At 51.3% G+C, this 23072-nt stretch overlaps 1 protein-coding gene and 1 non-coding gene across 2 annotated transcripts; both read left to right on the forward strand.

Moving 5' to 3' along the window:
* The first annotated feature begins 15882 nt into the window (after positions 1 to 15882).
* On the forward strand, positions 15883 to 23061 carry LOC125538811 (ankyrin-3). Its single transcript, XM_048702108.1, has 4 exons — positions 15883 to 16338; positions 20189 to 20464; positions 20997 to 21134; positions 21214 to 23061. Exons 1-4 carry the CDS (start codon positions 16000 to 16002, stop codon positions 22774 to 22776), a joined length of 2316 nt encoding a protein of 771 aa, XP_048558065.1. The 5' UTR covers positions 15883 to 15999; the 3' UTR covers positions 22777 to 23061.
* Positions 20749 to 20871, forward strand: LOC125541954. The gene has a single exon (XR_007297744.1). It is a non-coding gene; the product is annotated as a U6atac minor spliceosomal RNA (small nuclear RNA).
* Positions 23062 to 23072: the final 11 nt, after the last annotated feature.

Here is a 23072-nt window from a genome sequence, read left to right on the forward strand (position 1 = left end):
CAGGTAGCACACTTTGGAGCACGAAAACTATGTGCTACAGGAACTTAACATGGCAAAGCAAGGCATGACATGGAGCTACTCAAAGAGCTTAACAAAAGTCCCTTAGTGACCTTGAGCCAAAAGGGATCAGAAAATACAATTGCAAGCATGTGAACATGGCAAAAACACAAACAGGTTACAGACTTAGAGAAAAACTGGAACATGCAAATATCTTAACGAGTAGGCATGTTCACGAGCTCGATGCACTCACTACAGAGCAAGGCATGACAATATAAGCATACACCCATCAAGAATACATATTATATAAGCTATACATGGCAAGAACAACAACATAGCATGCACGGATCAACAACAACATCCTCGGCAAAATTGCTAACAAGTAGACAATCTGCCAGGATTCACGAAATAGCAAAAGTAGAGCTCGATTGACTCAAGCTAGGGTGCTCCATAATTGCAAACAAATACATGGATGGATAGAGCACCACAATATAAACAAATCATCCTTACTGATCATCCTCAAAAGAGGCACGGATCACTAGGAAACAACATGAACATATGGCATATTGATAAAAACAGATCAAGGACTTGGAGAAATTCTAAGTCCCTGAAATCAGCATTAACGAATGCACTACTTTGCAAGCTTGTGCTAGTCACCACACATATCACAAAAATACATGGATAGAACCTTTGTAAATATGGCAAAGCATATAACAAAACTCATGTAGAGCTCAGGAGCATATCATGCACACATTAATCATGGCAAAAATGACAAATAGCTATTTGGTGCAGCAGATCTGACAAATAACTCAAATAGCTCTCTTACAACAGCATTTAGGGCACCAAGATGAACTCAAATGAAAATGATGTAATTTGGTGAAATGATGTACTCTCTGAAACAAACATTTTGATATGCTACACGCCCAAAACGGAGCTACGGATGCGTAGATATAGCATGACAAAGTATGCTAAAAATTCAGGGAGTTAGGAGAAAAAGTCAACCGGGTGGATCTAGGGTTTCACTGTAGCTGACGCGCTCCCGATCCGATGCGGCGGAGGATCTCGCCGTAGAAGCTGCGCGGGCCGCCGGAGTTGATGGAGGCGGCCGGATCCGGGCGAGGGGGAGGCGAGGGCGAGGCCGGTTGGCACCGGGTGCGGAACGGCGGCGAGCGGGGCCGGCGGAGGCGACGAGGGGCGTCGGGGCGCGGCGGGTCGCCGGCGATGGCGACAGTGGCCGGTGCGGGCTCCTCGCCGGAGCTGGAGGCGACGGGCGGCAAGAGTGCTGCGGAGGCGGCGGGGAAGACCCGCGGGGCAACCGGGCCGGGAGGGCCCCGCCTGGGCTCGGGCGGGCCGGCGGCGAAGTGGGCACCGCGGGGACACGTGGTGTGCCCTTATTGGGCGAGGGCGGCAGCGGCGAAATGTCCGGCCGGAACGGACATTGTCCGGCGGCTGGAGGGGAATTTTTCTAGGGTTTGGAAGAGGAGATCCGGGATTTCGGAGGAGGGGCTATTTATAGGCATAGGAGGATCTAGGAGAGTCCAAATGAGGTGCGGTTTTCGACCACGCGATCGTGATCGAACGCTCTAGATGATGGAGAGGGTTTTGGTGGGTTTTGGGCCAAATTCGAGGGGTGTTGGGCTGCAACACACACGAGGCCTTCTCGGTCCCTCGGTTGACCATTGGAGCATCAAACGAAGTCCAAATGGTACGAAACTTGACAGGCAGTCTACCGGTAGTAAACCAAGGCCGCTTGGCAAGTCTCGGTCCAATCCGAAAATGTTTAACCCCCACACACGAAAGGAAGGTAGAAAGGACCACCGGAGGAGATAGGATCGCCGGAATGCAAAACGGACAACGGGGAAAATGCTCGGATGCATGAGACGAACACGTATGCAAATGCAATGCACATGATGATATGATATGAGATGCATGACAATGACAACAATACAAGGAGACAAAAACCCGAACCCGAGGAAATAAAATAACTTAGCGCCGGAAATGGCAAGAGTTGGAGTACATATAAGGTAAATTACATCCGGAGTGTTACAAAACTCCACCACTACGAAAGGATCTCGTCCCGAGATCTAGGGCTGGAAGAACGCCGGGTACTCAGAACGGAGGTGATCCTCGCGTTCCCAGGTGGCTTCACGGTCGGAATGGTGTGACCACTTGACTTTGAGGAATTTGATTGACTTATTGCGAGTCTTGCGTTCAGTCTCTTCCAGAATAGCAACGGGGTGCTCACGATAAGAGAGATCTTCTTGGAGATCAATGTCTTCGAAGTTGACGGTGCGGTCAGGAGTCTTGAAGCACTTGCGGAGCTGAGAGACATGGAACACGTCGTGCACATTTGCAAAATTTGAAGGAAGCTCGAGTTGATAGGCGAGATTGCCTCTCTTGCTGACGATCTTGAAAGGACCCACGTATCTAGGGGCAAGCTTCCCTTTGATACCGAAGCGACGAGTACCTTTCATTGGAGAGACGCGGAGGTAAACATGATCTCCGATCTCGAAAGCCAAATCGCGGTGCTTACTATCATAGTAGCTCTTCTGGCGCGATTGCGCTGCTTTGAGGTTATCACGAATGACTTTGCACATCTCCTCTGCCTCTGTGATTAAGTCATTTCCAAGAAGTTGATGTTCACCGGTTTCAGACCAGTTGAGTGGAGTACGGCACTTCCTGCCATACAGAATTTCGAATAGGGCCTTGCCCAAACTTGCTTGAAAACTGTTGTTGTATGATAATCCGGCATATGGAAGACAATCTTCCCACTTCATACCGAAGGAGATAACGCAAGCCCTGAGCATATCTTCAAGAATCTGATTGACACGCTCGACTTGACCGCTAGTTTGCGGATGGAAAGTTGTTCTGAAGCGGATGTTGGTGCCCATGGCCTTCTGAAAAGACTCCCAAAACTTGGAGGTAAAGATGCTGCCACGGTCTGAAGAGATCACCTGTGGAATACCGTGCAGAGAGATAATTCGAGAGGTATAGATATCCACCAATTGAGCTGCAGTGATTGACTCTTTGATAGGCAGAAAGTGAGCCACTTTAGTGAGTTTGTCGATGACAACGAATATAGCATCATTACCACGCTTGGACTTTGGAAACCCAGTCACGAAGTCCATCTCAATGTGGTCAAACTTCCATTCTAGAATGGCAAGAGGTTGGAGGAGACCAGCTGGTCTTTGGTGTTCTGCCTTCACTCTTCTGCAGACATCACACTCATTCACGAACTGAGCAATCTCATGCTTCATTCGAGTCCACCAATAAGCCTTCTTGAGGTCCTGATACATCTTCGTACTCCCAGGGTGGATGGAGAGGAGTGAATTGTGAGCCTCATTCATGATAACTTTACGAAGGTCACCTTTGGGCACAACAATACGATCCTCGAAGAAGAGAGTATCCTTGTCATCAAGGCGGTAGCACTTGTACTTGGGTTGACTCTTGGCAATCCCAATCTTCACCTTCTTCACCATAGCATCAAGAAGTTGAGCCTCGCGAATCTGATCTTCCAAAGTAGGAGAGACTTGAAGGTTGGCGAGGAAACCTTGAGGAACAACTTGCAGATTGAGTTTGCGGAAAGCTTCACAAAGCTCGGGTTGGTAAGGCTTGATAATCAGGCTGTTGCAATAAGCCTTCCTGCTCAAAGCGTCAGCAATCACATTGGCCTTGCCTGGAGTATACTCGATACTCGGATTATACTCTTGAATCATTTCGACCCAACGAGTCTGCCTGAGGTTGAGATTAGGCTGAGTGAAGATGTACTTGAGGCTCTTGTGGTTAGTGAAGATGTCCACTTTTCTTCCCAATAAGAGATGTCTCCAAGTCAAAAGAGCATGCACAAATGCCGCCAACTCGAGGTCATGAGTGGGGTAGTTCTTCTCGTTGGGCTTCAACTGGCGAGAGGTATAAGCCACAACTTTCTTCTCTTGCATCAACACTGCACCAAGACCTTGAAGAGAGGCATCGCAGAAGACCTCGAACGGTTTGGATTCATCAGGAGGAGTCAGAACTGGAGCAGTGACCAATTTCTCCTTCAAAGTATTGAAAGCGATGTCACATTCCGGAGACCAAACGTACTTGACGTGCTTCTGGAGAAGGTTTGAAAGAGGCTTCGCGATCTTTGAAAAGTTCTCAACGAACCTTCGACAGTAGCTTGCAAGACCAAGGAAGATGCGGAGTTGCTTCACGTTCTGAGGTGGTTCCCAATTCACAATTGCAGACACCTTCTCAGGATTCACCGCTATGCCCTTGGCAGAGATGATATGCCCAAGATAGAGAACCTCATCGAGCCAAAACTCGCACTTTGAGAACTTGGCGTAGAACTAATGTTCCCTGAGCTTATCGAGCACCAAATGCAAGTGCTTGGCATGATCTTCCTTGTTCTTCGAAAAGACTAGAATGTCATCGAGAGAGACCAAAACAAAGTCATTTGTGTAGGCGTTGAAGATGAAGTTCATCATGCGAGAGAAAGTCGGAGGGGCGTTGACGAGGCCAAAAGACATGACAGTGTATTCATATGAACCATAGCTTGTTCTGAAAGCCGTCTTGGGAATATCTTGCTCACGGATTCGAATTTGGTGATAGCCCATACGGAGATCAAGCTTGGAGAATACTTGGGCACCTTTGAGTTGTTCGAACAGCTCGTTGATGTTGGGAAGTGGGTACTTGTTCTTGATAGTCTTCTTGTTCAATGGACGGTAGTCAACACAAAGTCGGTCCGTTCCATCTTCTTCTTTACAAAAAGAACTCCACAACCCCACGGAGAAGAACTAGGTCGGATGAGACCCATTCTCTCTTGAATATCGAGTTGCTTCTTTAGCTCCTTCAACTCTTCAGGTCCGAGCTTGTAAGGACGTTTCCAAACAGGTTCCGTGCCAGGCTCAAGATTGATGATGAATTCAACTGGCCGGTGCGGAGGCATTCCTGGAAGCTCTTCTGGAAAGACGTCTTGATATTCGCCAACGACTGGAATTTGAGAGATGGCATCGAGTTCACCCTTCTCATTGAGAGAAAACAGATGGATGGTATCATCACGAGCGGCAAAGACAATTACATCCTCAGACGAATGTGTCAATTGAATCTACCTCGCAGCACAATCAAGATGCGCCTTGTGCTTAGAAAGCCAATCCATTCCGAGAATAAGATCAATATCCGAGTTACCAAGGACCACTGGAGAGGATAGAAACTTGTAGTCGCCCAACGTGATAGAGACATCGGGAGCAATCAAACTAGAAGTCAAAAGCTTGCCGGGAGAAACAACTTGCATGACTTTGGGCATGACCTCAGTATCAACATTGTGCTTCGATGCAAATGGGCATGACAAGAAAGAATGCGATGCACCAGTATCAAAAAGTACTTTCGCAGGAACATCGTTAACAGGAAGGTTACCCATGATGACATCCGACGAGTCCTCTGCCTGAACTGCATTCATCAAGTTGACCTTGGCGTGCTTGGGGTTATGCTTGACCACAGCTGTACTTGCCGATCTCACAGGAGGAGGAGGAGGGAGATGCCTCTGATTGAAGCATTTGTTGGCATAGTGACCCTTCTGTTGGCACTTGTTGCACGTGACCTCTGAAAGCGGACGGTGATACAGAGCACTCGATCTTGGAGCTTGAGACGAAGTCTTGTTCTAAAAGCCAGGGTTGGGGGGGGGGGAAGATCCACTGCCACCTTTGCTCTTCTGCTGAAAAGGCTGACGGAACGAAGGAGGAGGAAGCCAATACTTCTGCTGCTTGGCCACTTGGGTAGAGGAACAAGGAGTAGCATCTCTGACTCGTTTCTTGGAAGCATCACACTTCAGTTGAGCAGCCTCTTGCTTCAATGCCATGTTGTAGAACTCATCGTACCTCAAGGGCTCAAAGAGAACAAGAGCTAGCTGGATTTCCTCTCTGAGACCACCCCTGAACTAGTATATCATGCTCTTCTCGTCAGGGACGTCCTGCTTAGCAAAGCGGGCGAGCTTCTGAAACAACTTGTTGTAGTCATAGACAGACATAGAGCCTTGCTTCAGGTCGCGGAATTCCTCGCGCTTGCTTTCAACCTCGCTTTGAGGAATATGATGAGCTTTGAAGTCTTGACGGAATTCATCCCAGGTAATCTCACGGCCTCCTCTAGAATTTTTGTACTGCTGAAACCATTCTGCAGCTTGGTCTTTGAGTTGGAAGGAAGCGAACTTGACAAAGTCCTCAGGCCTGACGTTACTGCACTCGAAATGCTTGCACAAGTCCACGAGCCAATCGTCAGCATCAGTTGCCTCAACACAATTGCTGAAAGTCTTTGGCTGGTTAGCAAGGAACTGGTTGAGTGTAGCAAAGCGATTCTGATTGTTGCCTTGGTTGCCTTGGTTCGCTTGGTTGCGCTCTTGAAGAATTTGCATGATCAACTGCGTATTTGCATTGGTAGCGGCCATCACAGCTTGCCATGCCTCCGGAGGAGGAGGTGGTGGTGGCGGATCAGGATTTGGAGTCGTGTGCGTTGGAGGAGCCATCCTGAAGAGGTTGACATCCATTAGCACATTGACAGATAAAATTGAAGCTGAATCAAGCGGGTAGAAATTGCAACATATCGTATTCACATCCGAACGAAATGAACGAATGCATTCCAACTGAAATGATCACATATCCATAAATTGAGAAGCCACTTAGAATTTTACGTAGAGGAATAAAATCAACAAGGTACGGAGCAAGAATGAGTACTCGGTAAAGATCACCCAATCTCAAACCAAATATCCGTGGAAGAAGAACTAGAGCTACAAGAATTCCCACCTATGAAACTCCTGAACCTTTCCGGTTATGCAATCAGGTGTCGGGGATACAGGGGAAGCATAATATCCCACCCAAATCTAGCAAATCCTACATCCAGCTGTATCCATCCTTCAACACATAACCGAGAAAACCTCGGTAATCGTCTACCTCAACCTTCGAAAAGCATCCGTTATACAAGTTATGGCAATACTCTCGAACTCCCGCCCCAGTACTGGGTGGCGTCGAGGTTATCTCACCAACAACTGCATAAAAGAGATTTTCGATGTCGGCGAACTAAACTCAGGTATTCCAGAACTGCAACGATAAAATTGTGACAACAACACCTCGGAGCTCAACTCTCCGGGACACTGCCACAACCCCTAAATGACAGGAGGCACCAAGAACAATGTTCTCGTCACAAATCGACCGGAACGATTTCAAGATACCCGTGTGATCCTAAAAAAAATTTAGTGAAATTTGAGAAGAGAAGAGTCAAAAATCTACGTCAGGATGCCTTACCAGAGCGATGAGGGGACTGGGGAGTAAAAAGAATTCCTAAACTCTCCGATATATAATTCCTAAATGACTCAAAACATTTTTCTAGACTCAACAGTGGCAGCTAATTCGATCAAGCAATGGGGCTCCTAAGGTCGGGGAAGGCTCTGATTACCAACTTGTAACGCCCTCAATGCGGCTATATCTCCTACGTGTCAAAGCACGACTTAGAGGCATAACCGCATTGAAAGCAATGTCACAAGTAAGGTAATCTTCACAACAACCCATGTAAAATAGATAATAAGGGGAAAGGTACGTAGTTGGCTTACACTCGCACACTCGCCACGTCACACAAAGTACATAAATAGCATTACATCATCCAATACAATCATGATCCGACTACGGTACCAAAATAAAAGATCAACCCCAAAAAGCGACATGGTCCCGATCGCCCCAACCGGGCACCACTACTGATCATCAGGGAAAGAAACATAGTAACGGCGGGAGTCTTTGTCGAACTCCCACTTGAGCTCAGGCACATCATCTGGAACGGAATCATCGGGCCCTGCATCTGGTTTGGAAGTAATCTGTGAGCCACGGGGACTCAGCAATCTCGCACCCTCGCGATCAAGACTATTTAAGCTTATAGGTAAGGCAAGGTAATATGTGGAGCTGCAGCAAGCGACTAGCATATATGGTGGCTAACCTGTTCGCAAAAGAGAGCGAGAAGACAAGGCAAAGCACGAACGAGTAACTATAGAATATCCTACGGCAAACATTACTCCAACACCGTGTTCACTTCCCGGACTCCGCCGAGAAGAGACCATCACGGTAACACACACCGTTGATTCATTTTAATTAAGTTAAGGTTCAAGTTATCTACAACCGGACATTAACAAATTCCCATCTGCCATAACCGCGGGCACGGCTTTCGAAAGTTCAAATCCCTGCAGGGGAGTCCCAACTTAGCCCATGACAAGCTCTCACGGTCAACGAAGGATAGACCTTCTCCCGAGACATTCCGATCAGACTCGGTATCTCGGTTCTACAAGACACTTCGACAGGTTAAAACAAATCCAGCAACACCGCCCGAATGTGCCGACAAATCCCGATAGGAGCTGCACATATCTCGTTCTCAGGGCACACTCAGATGAGACATCCTACGAGTAAAACCAACCCTCAAGTTGCCCCGAGGTGGCCCCGCAGTCTACTCGGTCGGACCAACACTCAGAGGAGCACTGGCCCGGGGTTAAATAAGATGACCCTCGGGCTACGGAAACCCAAGGGAAAAAGAGGCTAGGTGGCAAATGGTAAAACCAAGGTTGGGCATTGCTGGAGGAGTTTTATTCAAGGCGAACTGTCAAGGGGTTCCCATTATAACCCAACCGCGTAAGGAACGCAAAATCCGGGAACATAACACCGATATGACGGAAACTAGGGCGGCAAGAGTGGAACAAAACACTAGGCAAAAGGCCGAGCCTTCCACCCTTTACCAAGTATATAGATGCATTAAGATAACAAGATAATATAGTGATATCCCAACAAAAATAATGTTCCAACAAGGAACGATCTCCAATCTTCACCTGCAACTAGCAACGCTATAAGAGGGGCTGAGCAAAGCGGTAACATAGCCAATCAACGGTTTGCTAGGACATGGTGGGTTAGAGGTTTGACATGGCAATTTGGGAGGCATGATAAGCAAGTGGTAGGCATCATAGCATAGGCATAGCAAAAGAGCGAGCATCTAGCAAAGCAAAGATAGAAGTGATTTCGAGGGTATGATCATCTTGCCTGCAAAGTTGTCAGAGTTGACTGGATCCTCGAAAGCAAACTCAACGGGCTCCTCGTTAGCGAACTCGTCTCCTGGCTCTACCCAAACAAGACAAACAAGCAAAAGGAACACAATCAACCACGTGCAAATGCTCGAACAACATGATGCAAACATGGTATGCTATGCGGGATGCGATATGTGGCGATATGTGATGCATATGCAAGATTTGACAAGGAAGGATTGAACCTGGCCTCAACTTGGAAATCCAAGTATGCCACTGGAAAGGTGAGGTTATTTCGTTTGAAATCGATATAAAGAACACCGGAATCGGAGGCACGGTTTGGAAATGGCAAGCAAAACAAATATGGCACCGGTCTGCGATAAACAGCAAGTAGCCATCTAAATGCATCAAGTTAAATATGCTACAGCACCCAAACATGACAACAAAATACATGGAAGGGATCCACTCATGATGCTTGACAAAAGATGAACACTGAGCTACGGCCAATTCATCCATTAACAGGTTCAAACAAGCATGGCAAAAGTGCAATTGATAAACAGGTTTCAGACTTACTGAAATTAACACAAGCCTGGAATTTCAGATCAGGTAGCACACTTTGGAGCACGAAAACTATGTGCTACAGGAACTTAACATGGCAAAGCAAGGCATGACATGGAGCTACTCAAAGAGCTTAACAAAAGTCCCTTAGTGACCTTGAGCCAAAAGGGATCAGAAAATACAATTGCAAGCATGTGAACATGGCAAAAACACAAACAGGTTACAGACTTAGAGAAAAACTGGAACATGCAAATATCTTAACGAGTAGGCATGTTCACGAGCTCGATGCACTCACTACAGAGCAAGGCATGACAATATAAGCATACACCCATCAAGAATACATATTATATAAGCTATACATGGCAAGAACAACAACATAGCATGCACGGATCAACAACAACATCCTCGGCAAAATTGCTAACAAGTAGACAATCTGCCAGGATTCACGAAATAGCAAATGTAGAGCTCGATTGACTCAAGCTAGGGTGCTCCATAATTGCAAACAAATACATGGATGGATAGAGCACCACAATATAATCAAATCATCCTCAAAAGAGGCACGGATCACTAGGAAACAACATGAACATATGGCATATTGATAAAAACAGATCAAGGACTTGGAAAAATTCTAAGTCCCTGAAATCAGCATTAATGAATGCACTATTTTGCAAGCTTGTGCTAGTCACCACACATATCACAAAAATACATGGATAGCACCTCTGTAAAGATGACAAAGCATATAACAAAACTCATGTAGAGCTCAGGAGCATATCATGCACACATTAATCATTGCAAAAATGACAAATAGCTATTTGGTGCAGCAGATCTGACAAATAACTCAAATAGCTCTCTTCCAACAGCATTTCAGGCACCAAGATGGACTCAAATGAAAATGATGCAATGAGATGAAATGATGTACTCTCTGAGACGAACATTTTGATATGCTACACGCCCAAAACGGAGCTACGGATGCGGAGATATAGCATGACAAAGTATGTTAAAAATTCTGGGAGTTAGGAGAAAAAGTCAACCGGGTGGATCTAGGGTTTCACTGTAGCTGACGCGCTCCCGATCCGATGCGCGGCGAATCTCTCCGGAGAAGCTGCGTGGGCCGCCGGAGTTGACGGGGGCGGCCGGATCCGGGCGAGGGGGAGGCGAGGGCGAGGCCGGTCGGCACCGGGTGCGGAACGGTGGCGAGCGGGGCCGGCGGAGGCGACGAGGGGCGTCGGGGCGCGGCGGGTCACCGGCGATGGCGACGGTGGCCGGCGCGGGCTCCTCGCTAGAGCTGGAGGCGACGGGCGGCAAGAGTCTTGCGGAGGCAGCGGGGAAGACCCGCGGGGCAACCGGGCCGGGAGGGCCCCGCCTGGGCCCGGGCGGGCCAGCGGCGCGGAGGCGGCGAAATGGGCACCGCGGGGACACGTGGCATGCCCTTATTGGGCGAGGGCGGCGGCGGTGAAATGTCCGGCCGGAACGGACATTGTCCGGCGGCTGGAGGGGAATTTTTCTAGGGTTTGGAAGAGGAGATCCGAGATTTTCGAGGAGGGGCTATTTATAGGCATAGGTGGAGCTAGGAGAGTCCAAATGAGGTGCGGTTTTCGGCCACGCGATCGTGATCGAACGCTCTAGATGATGGAGAGGGTTTTGGTGGGTTTTGGGCCAAATTGGAGGGGTGTTGGGCTGCAACACACACGAGGCCTTCTCGGTCCCTCGGTTAACCGTTGGAGCATCAAACGAAGTCCAAATGGTACGAAACTTGACACGCGGTCTACCGGTAGTAAACCAAGGACGCTTAGCAAGTCTCGGTCCAATCCGGAAATGTTTAACCCCCACACTCGAAAGGAAGGTAGAAAGGACCACCGGAGGAGATAGGAGCGCCGGAATGCAAAACGGACAACGGGGAAAATGCTCGGATGCATGAGACGAACACGTATGCAAATGCAATGCACATGATGACATGATATGAGATGCATGACAATGACAACAACACAAGGAGACAAAAACCCGAATCCGAGAAAATAAAACAACTTAGCGCCGGAAACCGCAAGAGTTGGAGTACATATAAGGTAAATTACATCCGGGGTGTTACACCGACAACATTATTTCAGCGTATGAATGTCTGCATTTTATGAAGTGAAACAGAGCCAAAAGTAACAGTTTTGCTGCACTGAAACTAGATATGATGAAGGCATATGATCGTGTAGAATGGAGTTACCTTAGATCAATCATGGAGAAGCTGGGCTTCGCTGCACCGTGGGTGCAAGTAATCATGAATATGGTGAGCTCAGTGTCTTTTTCGGTTATGTTTAATGGCGTCAAGTCAGAAGTGCTTCACCCAACACGAGGTATCTGACAGGGAGATCCTATCTCTCCATACCTCTTTCTGTTAGCAGTGGAGGGCCTTTCGTGCGTCTTAAAATCTCAGATTCAGCCGTCCCAGCTCAGTGGCATTAAGGTGGCACCATCGGCTCCGGCGGTGAACCACCTTTTATTCGCGGACGACAGCCTGTTGTTTTTTAGGGCGAGTGTTAATGGAGCGGAAGAGGTTTCAAACCTATTGGATAGATATTGCATGGCTTCGGGGCAGCGCATCAACAGAGATAAGTCCTCAATTTTCTTCAGTAGGGGCTGTCCGGAAATAGTTCGCAATGTTGTTAAGGGATACCTACATGTCCCTAATGAATCTTTGAGTGACAGATATTTGGGCCTGCCCATAGATGTTGGACACTCCAAGAAAGGAACTTTCAAATACTTAAGTGATAGAGTGTGGGACAAGGTTAAAGGATGGATGAGTAAATGTCTCTCGGCTTGTGGAAAGGACGTTCTCATTAAATCAGTGGCCCAGGCAATACTTGTGTTTTCGATGTCTTGCTTTAAGTTGCCAAGGGGTTTGTGTGACCACATTAAGTCAACCATACGGAAATTTTGGTGGGGATGCAAGCAAGGTGAACGGAAACCAGCATGGGTCTCTTGGGACTTGATGACCAGACCAAAGAACTTGGGTGGTCTCGGGTTCAAAGATCTTGAGGTTTTCAATTTAGATCTATTGGCAAGACAGGCTTGGATATTGATGCAAGAACCAGACACCCTAAGTGCAAGGATTTCGAAGGGAGCTTACTTTCCAGAAAGTAATATTCTTGAAGCGGAGTTGGGTTCTAGGCCTTCCCAAATTTGGAGGGCGATCATCGAAGGATGTGATCTGCTCAAGCAAGGGGTAATTAGACGGATTGGCAATGGTCAAAGCACGAACATCTGGACAGACAACTGGATCCCGAAGGAAACTACGCCAATACTGTTTTTTTTCCTGGTGGCGACCACCGAGAATGGTTTCAGAGCTGTTGTCTCCGGCAACAGCAGGGTGCGACGAAGCTTTGGTGAGTTCGGTCTTCTTACCCATAGATGCGAATGCAATACTAAAGATACCCACATGCACTAATAATACAGATGACTTTTGGGCTTGGTACCCGGACAAGAAAGGGAAATTCTCAGTGGCTTCGGCATATAAGTTCTTACTCAAAACGAAACTGCAGCGAGAGGATTGGTTAGAAGGACGATGTGGATCATCTAACACTCACAGGGATGAAAAAACTTGGAGTTCTTTGTGGAAGTTGAAGGTACCGTCTAAAGTTCGTATCTTTTTATGGCGACTTGCACACCACTCATTTCCTACCACTGATGTCCTGAATAAGCGAAATATGTCAGTACAGGATGTTTGCCCGCTTTGTGGGTGTCAAGACTCATGGAGGCATGCCCTCGTCTCTTGCACTATGTCTAGGTGCATATGGGCGCTGACCGACGGCGGTCTTGTCTCTCGCATGACAGCAAATGCAGAACCTAATGCTAGACTTTGGCTTTTTGAGCTCAGCGACGAACTTGATCAGGCGAGCTTCACAAGGATGGCTGTCACTTTGTGGTCAATCTGGTACGCTAGACGCAAGGCAGTGTATGAGTCGTTGTTCCAGAGCCCTCAGCAAACCATTCACTTTGTGGACAATTTTCTTTCTGAACTGGGTCAACTTGAAAGCGGACAGGGACGTAGGGAGGAAAGAGCACCACCTCCGGCTCAGCCTAAACGCTGGCTACCACCACCCAATGGTTCTGTGAAGATTAATGTAGATGCTGCTGTTGTGAGATCACAACGTGGAGGAGCAGTTGCGGCATTGTGCAGAGATCAAACGGGCCAATATTTGGTATCTTCGGTTGTGGTCTTCCGAGGGATCAATGACCCTTTAATCCTGGAGACGTTTGCATGTCGTGAAGCATTACCGCTAGCAGATGACTTGGCCGTTCAAAATATTTGTGTTGCATCAGATTGCCAAGAAGCGGTGAATGATATTACAAAGGGGACAGGAGGTCCAAATGCGGCTATAGTACATGAAATTATAAGCCGTTGTAATAGTTTCAATTCCAGTTCCTTTATTTTTGAACGTAGGAACTTTAATTTTGAGGCTCATAATCCTGTCAAGTTTGCTTGTAACTTAGGCGTAGGTAGGCATGTGTGGTTGGGAAATCCTCATGACCCAAACCTTGTACCTGTGACCATGGTTTTGGATGAATAAATATGGCGAGATCTCTCTCAAAAAAAACCTAGGGCTTGGAGGGGCTGTTTACCACGCCCCTCCACCTATATATAGAGGGGAGGGGATGTCCCAAGAGGACACACCAAGCCCTTGGCGCCCCTCTCTCTCCCGTTACTTCGTAGTTCCACTGCCTCATACTGGAGACGCTTAGCAAAGCGTTGTCGGTGCTCCACCACCACCATCATCACCATGTCGTCGTATTGGTTGTGATCCCATCTACTTCTCTTCTCCCTCTTGTTGGATCAACAAGGAGGATACATCATTGAGCCACATGTGTGCTAAACTCGGAGGTGCCGTCCGTTCAGCACTAGATCGGTTGGATCGTGATCGGATCGCGAAGCGTATGACTACATCAACCGCGTTATATATGCTTCCGCTTAGCGATCTACAAGGGTATGTGGATGCTCTCCCATTCTCATAGCTATGCATCTCTATGAATAGATCTTGTGTATGCTTTTTTGTTTTTCATGCAACGTTCCCAACAGATTAGCTCATGATTGTCTACCGTCATGGGAGCAGCTTCTTCATCGCCAGGTCCCGACTAGAACGGAATGTTGTTTCTGCGATAGACCAAAGAGTGTGGAGCACGCGCTTCTGTTCTGCCCCCATGCGCGGGCGGTCTGGGATATGATTAGGGAGTGCTTCGATATTAAGCTCTGTCGATCGTCTTTTGCATCTCCTAAACAGTGGCTCTTTGACTTTCTCTATAGCTGTCCCGATCAGGAAGCGACAATCTTGATTGTCTCGATTTGGCACATATGGGAGGCTCGGAGTGCTGGAAGGAATGAATCTGCTGCTCCTCATCCGAGGCACACGGCGGCTAGGACCCGAGCTTACATAGAGTCAATCTTCCAACACCAGTACAAACATGTGCCCGCACTTAGGCGTGAGACTTCTACGTCAAGCCCTCTTTGGTCTCCGCCGCTGCAGGGCTACGATGGTTGCTTTCTCAGATGCTGCTATTTCGGTGGAACCGAACAAATCTGGGATTGGTGTGGTGATTTTGGATCATCTGGGTCATTGTGTGGCGACTTGCTCTGAACCTGTGAAAGGTGTGTTGGATCCTGAAGTGGCCGAGGCCATGACGCTCCGGCGAGCTGTCCGTTTGGCAATGAAGGAAGAATTTGCCGATGTGCTTTTCAAGTCAGACTGTCTCTCGGTGGTGCAGCGCATGAAATCTCCAGCCTTGGATCGTTCCATGGTGGGATCTGTTTTGGCTGAGGTCAAGGTATTGGCAAATGGCCTCCACTCTGCGTCGTTCTTGCATGTGCGTCGCCATCTTCATGTTTTAGCTCATGTCTTAGCTAGATCAAGCTTGTTTTCTACTAGTCTTTGTATTTCTCATTCTGCTCCGGATTGCATTCTGGAGATTCTTTATAAGTTTGTTACTTCATCAATAAAGGCCGACGTTCTCCCTAAAAAAACACAAAATCTTACATACGACACCCCACCTGGCAGCCCAAAGCGCGCCAGTATCGTTCAATCGTTCCCTCTTGTCTGTCACACACACACTCTCTCCCATCAGGCTCCTGAGCCTGAGCCTGAGCCGGAGCCAAGCCGCGCGAGGATCGTCTGATATCCCTCACCACTCAGCAGGGCTCACGCTCCACCCCACTCGCATCAATCGCGCATCACACTTACCCGTGGACCCCGCACCCAATTCACCGCGCAGTTACTTTACCCCCATCACCGCCCGTGTCAACAGCCCACTATATATGACGCCTCTGGCGAGCCTCCGTCGCGCCCTCCCCCTTTCAAGTCTCCCCCCTGCCCACAGACAGACACGGAGAGATCGAAGCAGAGTGGAGGCTCCATACGCCGTCCGCCAACAGGAGCAAGCTCTCTAGAATGGCGGTGCTGCTGCGCCCGGCGGCGATCGCCGGCGGCCGGCAGGTGTGGCCGGTGGCGGAGGAGCAGGCCGACGCCGCGGCGGCGGCCTCCCAGCGGCTCGTGGAGGCGGTGGCGCGCGGCGACTCGAGGGAGGCGGGCGAGCTGCTCGCGTCCGGGCGCGCCGACGTGAACTACGCCGGGGTGGTGTGGCTCGACGCGCGGCGGGTGGCGGAGGCGGCGCTGCGGGAGGGCGCCGCCGCCGAGCTGCGCGCGTCGCGCGAGGAGATCCGCGCCGACGTCTCCCCGCTCTTCCTCGCCGCCGGCAATGGGGACGTCGCGCTCGTCCGCGCGCTGCTCGTGAGTGCTTTGCTCCCCCCCTCCCTGCTTCGTCGTTTTGGGGCTTGCTCTGCTGCCGTTTCGCGTGTCCTGTGTCCCGTCTGCTGGGCGGTTTGGACAACAATCGCGCATGCTGCTTTTCGGCCGGTTTGATGCGTTTAGCCATGAATGCGAGCTCCGATTTGGCTTATCATGGCAAGCGTTTTATCGAGAATTTGTAGTACTATCAAGCACGAAGACACATTTTTGTCCTTATAAATAGTCTAGGAAAGGAAACATGGTGAGCGTGCGCTGCTCAAAATTTGAAGTGCCATAGGGGCGTAGGCCGGCCTTAGCCTAGCTAGCTCCATTCCTCCCACAGCATATAGAATCGCTTTACCTTTACCGAGCCGGTGAAGATTTTCAAACACATTTTTCGAATGGTCTCAGCGGGCGCTGGCAACTCACGGATGTACTACTACAAGTACAACACACTGTCTGTATCTCATACGCAGTACCCGATAGATAGAAGGTTGGCCATCTACTTCCATTCCATTCCAAATGAAAAGCTTTGTGCTCATCATAGTTCAGTGTACTGTATAAATGCACGCGCCAGGACAAATCCCATTTTTGGTTTAGTACGCGCTTGGCTTGGCCCCTCCTAGTAATCACATCCTACCCTCCAAAGTGGAGTTATATTAGACATAAAGGACAGTCATTACGAGATATTTTCCGGACCCAATCATGTGTTCCCTCGCCAGTCTTCACTTGAGGAACACACCCATTTCTCTGCAATTAGTTTCTGGAAGAGGGGCTACCAAGGAGTACTAGTAGTACCAGCCCGCATGGCCGCGATGGGGACCATGCTGCTTTGCGTTTGCAGTTCCTCTTTAATGCGTGTACGGACACATTTTGTTGTCTTGCCATGATAGAAATTGTGAAGCGGATGGGGGCATGGAGCCGCCCATGGAGCTCAGCTCACGCAGGGAAGCTTCCTGGACAAGCCCCGTCTAGTAGGAGCATGTCCTAGATATACCGTATATGTGCATCCATCGAGGTCTAGACATACCGTACAAAAATACATCCATACACACATACGGTTTGGCATGTTACTGGTACAGCACATTGCGCTACAAAAATGTAGTAGTAGTAGTAAAAAAGTGGCGTCTCCTCGCAAAGAAAAATACGGCGTCTTGGCACCCTCCATTGTGCTCCTCAAGGTTGGTCTAGAAGGCAGGCCTTGTGACTACTCTGCATGTGCTGCTGCGTAGAAGAGATGCAATGGAGTATTTTACAGACGATTTGGGGGACAGGGGTAGATGGGTTTGACTTTAACCCTGACCCATCCACGCTTTGTTTACTGCTGCCGATAATATAATGAATCAACTGCTGGAGCGTTTGATGGTGCTCCAGCAGTGCTGCTAATCAAGTTGTGTACTACTAGAGGCAAGAGAAGAGCTCAACCTCAACGCTTTGGTAGAAATCAATATATTCCCCCCTCGTGAGCGCGGTCGGGTTTGGTATCACGTGACCCCCAGAGTCCCAGCAGAGTCCGTGTCTCTGTCTTGTGTAGCGCACACTCCAGTAATCCTCAGATTTGTTGGATCCCATGCTACTCTGCCTTGGCCTTCGGTTGCCACCTGGGCCTAATCACTGATCACGGCCTCACGTGCCCCTCACGCGTAATCATGCAACATCGTTCTACTCTACTCTACGAGTGTGCCTCCACCTCCGAGATCCATGATCCATCTACGTGGCTTGCAGTGTCCGGCCGGCTGATCCGCCGGCGTCATGGGGCGGCCCGATGCGCCATGCCAATGCCATTGAATGGGACTGGCAGGGGAGTAGGTTGCGACTGACGGGGCCGAGCACGAGCACGTACCCCGGCCGGCCATGACATGCCATGCCATGTACTAGTAGTTTTTGCCTCGCAGGCAAAGCGCACGGCGCATGTGTACCGGCACTCTCCCCTGATCTCTGCCAAGGCCAATAAATGCCATCGCCGGGGACAGGAGTCCCATGGCCGGCGTGTGGCCCTCGTCCGTCCCAGAGCGCATGCTTTGCTGCAGCATCTCGTGCGTTTGGAGCTCTTCGTTTGGCTGGCTAGCATGGAACGGGGATGCGGCCGCGCGTGCTGCACCATCTCGGTCTGCTGGGTCTTCCGGATCGGACAATTTAGGGCTGAACCTCTCGTGTGTTTTTAAGCGTGAAGCCGATCCCAAGACCTGTTGCTAGCACAGCCGATCGAGCTCAACCGGGCCGGCATGGCTTATGCCGGCAATGGCAACAACAGTAGCCGGTTTCATCCACGATCGGAGAGGATGGGGCCGCATCGGCTCGCCCAGCGGAACCACATGATCCGCATCTGCCATCTGCACAGGCAGGCAGGCCGCCGATCCAATACGTCCAAACCGCCCCAGCTGTATTTGATCACGCCATGAAACCTAGCCCCTTGAGAGGCTGAGCCCCAAGCCGGCCGGCAAGTAGGCCAAGGGCTCTGGAAGTAGGCGATCCTTCTCCGTGGCAGCGCCAAGGTCCTCGCCATTAAAGATACCAACGCAACACGCATGTGTGTGACAGAAACCGTCCCAGTGCAATGCATCACGATCACATGCCCGATCGCATCGCAATCGCTCGGCCTCTGCATGGCTCCCCTGAGCCGGCACGGGGGAGAGGAGCCGGAGGAGGTATCGGTACGGTACGGAGAGCTCACCCACGTACCCTGTCGTGCTCCTTGTCTCGTAGCCATGGTCTGCCTGCCCCCTCTGCCACCGGCCAGCTGTACCCCCCCTCTCATCACTCATGGCTAGCCAGCTACGCGCACTTGGCGCCCATGCACAGCCGCGGGCACGTCCTTCCTTGTCCTGCCGCGCCTGCCTCTCCTCGTGTACGTGTATCCGGTGGTGGCCTCCACTGTGCCTGTGCGCCATTCATGGTGACATGGGGAGACCATGCACTGTTAGGAACATCACCTCGGCTCAGTGCACCGGTGCAATGCATTAATGTTAGCGACGCGCAGTGCTGGAATATGGTGTAGGTTTCCTTGAGGTTGATACAGGGAGGTCTTGTTACACAGTGAGTGGATGGTTAAACTGGACATCTGACGTGACTTTTGATGCTTAACATCGATGCTCACAGCATCTTTCATTGCTGAACGGAACCGTTGTTCATGCATTCATTATGTTCGATTTTGTAGTAGAAAGTGAAATGAAAAACACGATGGGAAGCACTGTTTGTCTGTAATCGAGCAGCGCTTGACCAGAGCAAATGCGCAAGCCTGGATATTTTCTCGGTAGGTGTGGCCATCTTGAAAGCTACTACTGCTACATGCAGCAACGCTGGGCTGACACAGAGGTAATGAGGCCACAAACATAAAAGATTTGATATCTCGATAAGGTGAAGAGCGACGCCATCACCTGCAGAATTTTGACCAGCTTCCCTCTTCCAGTAGGAGGTCCCTTCTGTTCTCCTGCATAAATGAATCCTGGCATAGTGCCAATGCAACAGTACCTGCACAGCGCAGGCTCGCCGGCCAGCAGTCCACATATTGGTCACCACATCACCGACCTGACCGGACATAGTACGAGCAACAGCGACATTTGCTACCCGGCCAGCTATGGCTCCGAGTCCCGATGGGCATCGCCCTTGCCCCTCTTCTGGTAGTAGTACGTACGTTGTTGGACCATCTTCATCTTTACCTTCCGTGCAGTGAAAGCGAAATTAGAAGTAGGCCTTATGCACATTTTGTTTCAGGAATTCAACTGGCTTCGAGGAACTTTTTTACACAGCTCGATCCATGAACTTAATTATTCCCGTGATTATTAGTAGTTGTTGCAGGTTCGTTCTAATTACTTTGCAAGTTTCTGATGGTTCGTTCATGTGTGGCGTGCAGGCAAAGGGGGCGGACGTGAACGGGAAGGTGTTCCGTGGGTACCCGGCGACGGCAGCGGCGCGGGAGGGGCGCGCGGAGGTGGCGGAGCTGCTGGTGCGGGCCGGTGCGTCGCAGCCGGCCTGCGAGGAGGCCATCGTGGAGGCGGCGCTGCAGGGGCAGGCTGCCCTGGCGGCCATCTTCATGCGCTCCGACCTCGTCCGCCCGCGCGTCGCCGTGCACGCGCTCGTGTCTGCTGCTACTCGCGGCTTCGTCGACGTGGTCGACACGCTCGTCAAGGTATGCCCAGATGTTACATTTCTTTTCTTCTATCTTCTGGGCTTTTACCTGCGGCTTCGACTACATGGGCCCAAGTATTACATGGCTTCTGGCAAAACGGTTTAGCACCAACATATGGGCTTGGGCTTCAACTGCTAGCGAAGTGTTGTCGTAGGGCTCAGGGCTGGGACGGCGTGGGCGCCGCGCGACGAGCCGCAGCATGGGGCGTCGTAGTCTTTAGTCCCACCTCGCTACTTTAGAGAAACTGTGACCGGTTTATAAGGCGAAGGGTAGCACACACCACCGTGTTCGTAAAAAGGAGAGACGGTTGGCATCTCCCCTGACAGGGACGGGAACGGCCTTCGGGCTTTCCTCTAGCACACTGCGGTTAAGGCTACCCGCTTCGGCGGATCTAACCCAATTTTTTTTTGCCGATTTATTTGTTTTTTAGAAAACAATTTGAATAAGATGTTTTTTAAAGTTTTCTACCCATGATTTTTTAACTAACTACTACTACAATGTTCTCGAATATCATCTGATTCTCTCGTTGCAGTGTGGGGCTGATCCAAACGCGACCTCCCGGGTGCTTCTGCGTTCTCTCAAGCCATCACTGCACCTCAACGTCGACTGCACAGCGCTCTTTGCCGCGATCGTGAGCCGGCAAGTCGCCGTGGTTCGTCAGCTACTTCAGGTGTGCACCGCTACATCCACAATCTCTTTTCGCTGTCGCTGCATTTGAGTTTTGACACCATTCTGCGCGTCTTCTCCAGGCTGGTGTGAAGAGGGACACCAAGGTGAGGCTTGGAGCGTGGTCCTGGGACGCGGCCACCGGGGAAGAGCTGCGCGTCGGCGCGGGTCTCGCGGAGCCCTACGATGCGGCCTGGTGCGCCGTGGAGTACTACGAGTCCACCGGCTCCATCCTCCGCATGCTCCTGCAGAACGGGTACTCGTCGGGCGCCACGCACCTTGGCCGGACGCTGCTCCACCACGCCATCCTCTGCGGCAGCGTCGGCGCCGTCGAGACGCTGCTGGCTTCTGGCGCGGAATGCGAAGCTCCCGTGAGGACGTCCCGCAGCGGCAGGTTCAGGCCTGTTCACTTGGCCGCGCGCCTCGGCCAGCCGGAGATCCTGCAGACGCTCACGGACAAGGGCTGCGACGTCAACGCCAGGGCTGAGGCTGGCGATGTCGCCATCATCCTGGCTGCGCGCCACAAGCAAGAGGACTGCCTCAGGGTTCTCGTGTCAGCCGGAGCGGACGTCGCGCTGTTGAACTTGGCAGGCGAGTCCGCGGCTTCCGTCGCCTCTTCGGGCGGCTGGAAGGCGGGCTTCGAACGCGCCGTTCTTGGCGCGATTCGGTCCGGAACCATCCCTCTGTCCAGCGATCGGCACGTGTTCTCGCCCATGATGTTCACGGCACGATGCGGCGATGCCGCCGCGCTGGAGGTGCTGCTCGCCCAGCCCGGCGTGGACGTGGACGAGCAGGACGCTGACGGGTGCTCGCCCATAATGGCCGCCGCCAAGGAGGGCAACGTTGACGCCTTCCGCGCCCTCGTCTTCGCCGGCGCCAACGTGAGGCTGTGCAACAAGCGTGGCGAGACGGCTATCGGGCTCGCGCAGCAGAGCAAGAAGAGGGACCTCTTCGAGCAGGTCATGCTGGAGTTCGCGCTGGAGAAGGGCATGCCGGCAGGCGGGTTCTACGCCCTGCACTGCGCGTCCCGGCGCGGCGACAGCGCGGCCGTGCATCACCTGGCGAGCACGGGCTACGACGTCAACATGCCGGACGGCGACGGCTACACTCCGCTCATGCTGGCCGCGAGAGAAGGCCATGCAACCGTGTGCGAGCTCCTGATCTCCCATGGCGCCCGGTGCGACATCCAGACCCCGCGGGGCGAGACGGCGCTCTCCCTCGCGCGGTCGGCTTTGGCCACCGCGGCGTTCAACAAGGCCGAGGACGTGATCATGGACGAGCTGGGCCGGCAGCTGGTGCTGGCGGGCGCGCGCGTCGTCAAGCACACCAAGGGCGGGCGCGGGAGGCCGCACGGCAAGTCGCTGCGGATGGTCGCCGCCGCCGGCGTGCTCCGGTGGGGCGGGTCGAGCCGGCGCAACGTGATGTGCGTGGAGGCCGAGGTCGGGGGCAGCTCGGCGTTCCAGCGGCACCGGCAGAGGAAGGGCCGCCGAGGGGACGACGCGTACGCGCCGGGGCTGTTCCGCGTGGTCACGGCGACGGGGAAGGAGGTGCACTTCGTGTGCCAGGGCGGGGAGGAGGCGGCGGAGCTGTGGGTGCGGGGCATCAGGGCGCTCACTAGGGCGGTGTTCGGCAAGCGGGGGAACTAGGTAGCGGCATGGCCTTCGCTCCGTGTAGGCTTTGGCTTTGGTAGCTTGCAGCAAGCGTGCCTGACGTGCCTGTAAAGAGTAGGGGACATTAGAGCAGCGAGTTGATGCGTGGAGTTTGGGGTGTGCTGGCCTTCTGCTCGAAGGCTTTGCCGGGTTGCCATGATGTTTTTGGTTCAGGGCCTGTAGTTTGTACAGCTTTGGTGTATGTTTTTGGCCAAGTTGCTTTGGCTATGCTTGTAGTTGGCTTTCACTCTCACTATCTTCGAGAAGTTCGCCCTTTCATCACGCCTATGGCT

The sequence above is a fragment of the Triticum urartu genome, chromosome 2 (assembly GCF_003073215.2).
Source record: "Triticum urartu cultivar G1812 chromosome 2, Tu2.1, whole genome shotgun sequence".
NCBI classification, from domain to species: domain Eukaryota; kingdom Viridiplantae; phylum Streptophyta; class Magnoliopsida; order Poales; family Poaceae; genus Triticum; species Triticum urartu.

Excerpts from the sequence above, each read along its gene's own strand:
- LOC125538811 (XM_048702108.1), top strand. The coding sequence starts at position 16,000 with ATGGCGGTGCTGCTGCGCCCGGCGGCGATCGCCGGCGGCCGGCAGGTG. Across the intron at positions 20,465-20,996 it reads TGGTCGACACGCTCGTCAAG|TGTGGGGCTGATCCAAACGC; the intron begins GTATGCCCAGAT and ends CTCTCGTTGCAG. Across the intron at positions 21,135-21,213 it reads TGGTTCGTCAGCTACTTCAG|GCTGGTGTGAAGAGGGACAC; the intron begins GTGTGCACCGCT and ends CGTCTTCTCCAG.